Source organism: Apium graveolens, chromosome 7 (assembly GCF_009905375.1).
Source record: "Apium graveolens cultivar Ventura chromosome 7, ASM990537v1, whole genome shotgun sequence".
Taxonomy (NCBI): domain Eukaryota; kingdom Viridiplantae; phylum Streptophyta; class Magnoliopsida; order Apiales; family Apiaceae; genus Apium; species Apium graveolens.
Window position 1 is genome coordinate 272,526,637 of NC_133653.1, and position 4,713 is coordinate 272,531,349.

The following is a 4,713-nucleotide window of genomic DNA, read 5'->3' on the forward strand; positions in this document are numbered from 1 at the left end:
TATCGGGCGATGGCCCTCACGACATGTGAAATCTCGTGGCTGAAGCATCTTCTCAAAGATCTTGGTCTCATAAATTTACCACCAGCTATACTCCATTGTGACAATCAAGCCGCTCTAGCCATTGCTGCCAACCCCGTCCTCCATGAAAAAACCAAACACGTCGAAATTGATTGCCATTATGTTCGGGATGAATTAAAGGCAGGCAACATCATCACCAAGAAGGTCTCCTCCACTGATCAGGTTGCGGACATATTTACCAAGATTCTCCCAGTTCAACTTCATCAGTCCCATGTTCACAAGCTGGCATTTCACTCTCCAAGTTCCATACCATCTTGAGGGGGAGTATTACAGGGGTCCATATCAGATGGGACCAGCCTCTAATTATTCTCGACCCTTCCAGTATTTCTCCACCTGTCATTCTGTTATTTTCCAATAATGGGCTCAGATTCACATGTTGATTTGTTAGCCTAGTACCGTTAGTTGTTTGTCCTTAGTTTGTCCTGTAGTAGAGGACCAGTACTGCTTTTCTATATATGCTCCTATGCCTGTATGAACCTTTTTATGCAGTTTTTATATATTCATCTTGGTGGCTTTGCTTGGTCATTTCACTGCATCACATTTTACAGATTCTTGCATTGATGTGTTGATTAATTATCATCATTTGCATTTATTTTCAATTTGTCATCAGTTCTTGAGTATCAAGATCATATGCAATCAAACTGTTTGATTTTGCTAGTATTGGATCACCATTGTTCCTTGTACCCAAGACTTGAGCCCATACATATTGATCTAGACTAACTCTCATCTCCCAAAATAATTCACCTATCTTATTGTCCTCACCTGTCACACTGTCTTTCAGGAGCCAAATGTGCAAATGAGGAGACCAATAGTCCTCCTCATCCTCCTCTGAATTGTTCTCATTACCCTCAATACAGTAAGCAATAGATTCACCAAATGGAATGATAAGATACTCCATAACATCAAGATCGGGAAATAAATTATGCACCCTGATTTTCCGCAATATATTTGTATTGGTATCAAAGCACATAACCGATTGAAATGACGAGTCAATCCCCGCCCAGTATGCAGTACCATTAACAAACACTGATTCACTAGAACAAATAAGATTAACAAAACCTTTATCTTGGCATATTTTCCTCCATGAGTTAGTGTTTAGACTATAAACACCAATGATGACCGAGTGCGGGTAATGTTCACACTTCACATGTGAGCTAGGATCCGAACTGTTAAACGAGAGAGATTCAGAGGACGAACTAAATTTGATAATATGTACCACGACATAGTCATTAATTTCCGGTAAAAACCCAAAAGCTAAAGCATTCCAGGTAGCCTTCATAAATGTTAATGTATAAAGGGGCGACTCTGGGACAGCCTTAAATTTTTGAACAAGAGGATTCCAGATATAAATGCTGCGATTATAGTCAAATTCCTCATCAAACATAGTAGACACACAAATTAAACCATTTGAGTGTACATACCATGAACTAGCGGGCAAGCCAAGTGGATAACTAAATATGCAATATTCTTGACATTGTTTATTGTCAGAACGTACAGCAAATGAATTGTTATCAAGATTATGAAAAAGTAGATACTTAGGATCAATATGGCCCGTCAGTTTCCGATAATTGCAGTAGTGAGAAATGAACAAAGGAGTTTTTATGAGAGAATACCACGATTTTTGAACAGCTCCGCAACGTAAGACATACTTAACAGGAAGTCTTTTAAATACTTCACACAAGATTTCTTCGGGAAAGTCGTAGGAGGGCACGTTCTTATGTTTTGACAAGCTCATCTTCCGAGACGGTGGATGAGCCAGACAATTTTAATTGCGTCCGCTAATCTCTATGTAGCTCCGCCGCTCGCAATAGAAATAGGGTAAATTGATTGTCTAGGAGTGCTACAATAATAATGCCGACCTATAAGTTTAAAATGGGCTTTGTATGTTTTGGCAAAATCTCTTTTGGTCGACCCACTTACAAACTTGTCGCGCCCAACTCATGTGTACAATGCGCCTTGAACTAATTTTTAAAAATTTCTTATTTTAATTCTTATTAAACAAGAACATTATTGGTTAAGGCAGCTATCTGTTAAGGAAAAATCTTTATTTTTAAAATAATTTGTTAAATGTGACTTGAAAATATTTTTATAAAATTATCTAATATAAACACAATCTTAGTTACTACAGTGTTGAGATAGTTCTATAAATCCAGTAATGAAAATACACAAAAATGCATAATGTTTTTTTCGATAATATATAATGTTAAAAATGAATATTTGTATAAAATGTTAAAAATGAATGTGGATGGAGGCTGAGGGTTTAGGTGCTTGTGCTAGGGCTGTCATTCGAGGGGAAGATGGTAAGATGAGGCTGGAATTCATAGCTATCAATCGATCACATGATCAATGAAATCATATGATTAATGTGTATCAAGATCATATATTATTTATTTTGGCTAATTTTATAATTAGTTCACTATTTTTACTTATGCTCAAGACATCAGCCCAAACATTTTCACATATACTGACACTCATCTTTCTCTCCAAATAAAAATTATAACTAAGATGGCAACACTCATCTTTTTTCAAATGATGAGGGTCATCGTCTTCAACAAAGTATAATCAATGGATTGACCAAACTGACGGATAACAACTGACATTCCCGATTCATAATCAAGATAGGGCACATTAATTTTTCCAGGTGTATTAGTCCTGTTATTGAAGTACATAACTAATTAATATGACCCCGCAAAATCATAGGCAACCCAAAATGCCGTACCAATAACAAAAACAGACTGATCACTACCGATACAACCAATTATGATACCGAATCCTTCAAAGAATTAAACGATTCATGATTATTAAAGTCAAGTACCGCCAAGGCGAGATATTCAAGTGTACAGTGTTCTTAAAATTGTACATCATCAGAACATACAGTTAATAAATGGGTATTAGTATTATGGAAAAGTAAATATTTAGGATTAATATGGGCTGTCATATTTTGATAATTGGAGTGCAGAATGATAAACATAGGAGTCTTTAGGAGATAATACCATCATTTCTTCAGGCAAGTCTTTTGAGTATTTCTGACCAGATTTCTTCGGGCAAGTGAATGGCATCTTGTTCTCTTTCGACAAGTTTATCTTCAGACACTCGATCAGAAGGCCAGGAGTAGGCTGTTGCATTAGAGTTTAATAAAATTGCAGTTTTGAATAGTTGAGGCCAAAATTATAAACAAGGGTTTTGCAGGTTAGAATGATAAATTTTGTACCAATTCTCCAAAAATTTTATGTTTACTATAATATTTTTAGCTAAATTTTGTACTTATGAAATTTTATGTTTAGTATGAAATTTTTAGTTAAAGGTCTCTAATGATCAATAATACCGAACTTTTAGCTAAAATATCATGTTTTATATAATAGCTGAATTTTGACTCAATTCTTTTTAACAATTATGTATCATTAATATAGATTATTATATATAACAATGGAATTTGGAGCATGTGTTAATTTTCTTAGCTCAATTTTGAAATAATAAACAATTCATATATGCGTGGAATGACCCAAGTTTAATACAGTAAATAGAGTGATGATAGCTTGACAATTAAAAGGGAGTACTATATAAGAAAAATTTCTTGCTACACCTACCTAAAAGATATTTGGAGAATAAAATGAACTTTCCGTCAGGTTCATCAGGGAATTTCAGTCCGTCTACATTTCTCTTTCTTTGTGATTGTCTTGACAGAATTCGTTCCAGTTGTCACTAACGGCTAAACAGAACCTACAAACATGTCAAAATGATGACATAAAGTGATGAACCTTATTAAGTAGAACCATAAGCAAAACCACAACATGACATTTCTATTAATCAGTACGTCCATGAAGAAGACAGTTAATCATGTGAATCAGAACCATAAAGAGGTCAATCAAACTGTTTATTGTCAAACTATGTAGACAACTGCATTGTACTTGCCTAATGAATTGCAGTCGACCTGTGAACAACACTGTCATTGTCGCATGACAAGGACCTTAAATTTTTAAAAGCAGCTTCTTAGGAGCTTTGCTAAATGCAAAGATGCAACTCTGATTACAATTGGACATTCAACAGATGAAAACAGAAAACTGATGAAGTTGAGGATACAAAATAGTTCTTATATACACGAGGAAGTGGATTGCAAATATAAACGAATTTTGAGAATCCCTAGCTAAAAGCTAATGTTATAGAAGAGAGAATTCCTTTGGATATATAAGCTAAAGTTACCAACAATTTTTGTAACTTGTCAAATCTTTATAGAAGAGAACATCATATCAAATAAAGCTTTCCACTATAAAGCTTCAGAGCACTTGCAATTCCAACGAACAGAGAGCAAATTGAATTTTTGTGCTAGCTCGACTCAATTTATGGCCAACTACATCTGGCCCAAATAAAGGGGCAGAACTCTTTGTAACAAGTGTGCTTATACTAACGAACTAGCATACCTGGACTTGTCCCAGAAACAAAAAGTTGGGTGATAAAACAAGTAACATTCAGTAAGTAATTGAGTAAGAGTTGAATCCTGCATTGTCAGCATTGCAGTCTCCTTAAACAATATGCTACTAAGGGCTCTGTTACGCGCCATAGGCCTACCTCGACGAGATGCCCAATTGTCAGTAGGAAACCATTATGCACTCTAGCACTTCATTGTAACCAACGCAA

General features: G+C 35.4%; 1 protein-coding gene across 1 annotated transcript; it reads right to left on the reverse strand.

Moving 5' to 3' along the window:
• Positions 1 to 673: 673 nt before the first annotated feature.
• Positions 674 to 1,813, reverse strand: LOC141674992 (putative F-box protein At3g10430). Its single transcript, XM_074481698.1, has one exon. It carries the CDS (start codon positions 1,811 to 1,813, stop codon positions 674 to 676), a length of 1,140 nt encoding a protein of 379 aa, XP_074337799.1.
• Between the last annotated feature and the right edge of the window lie 2,900 nt (positions 1,814 to 4,713).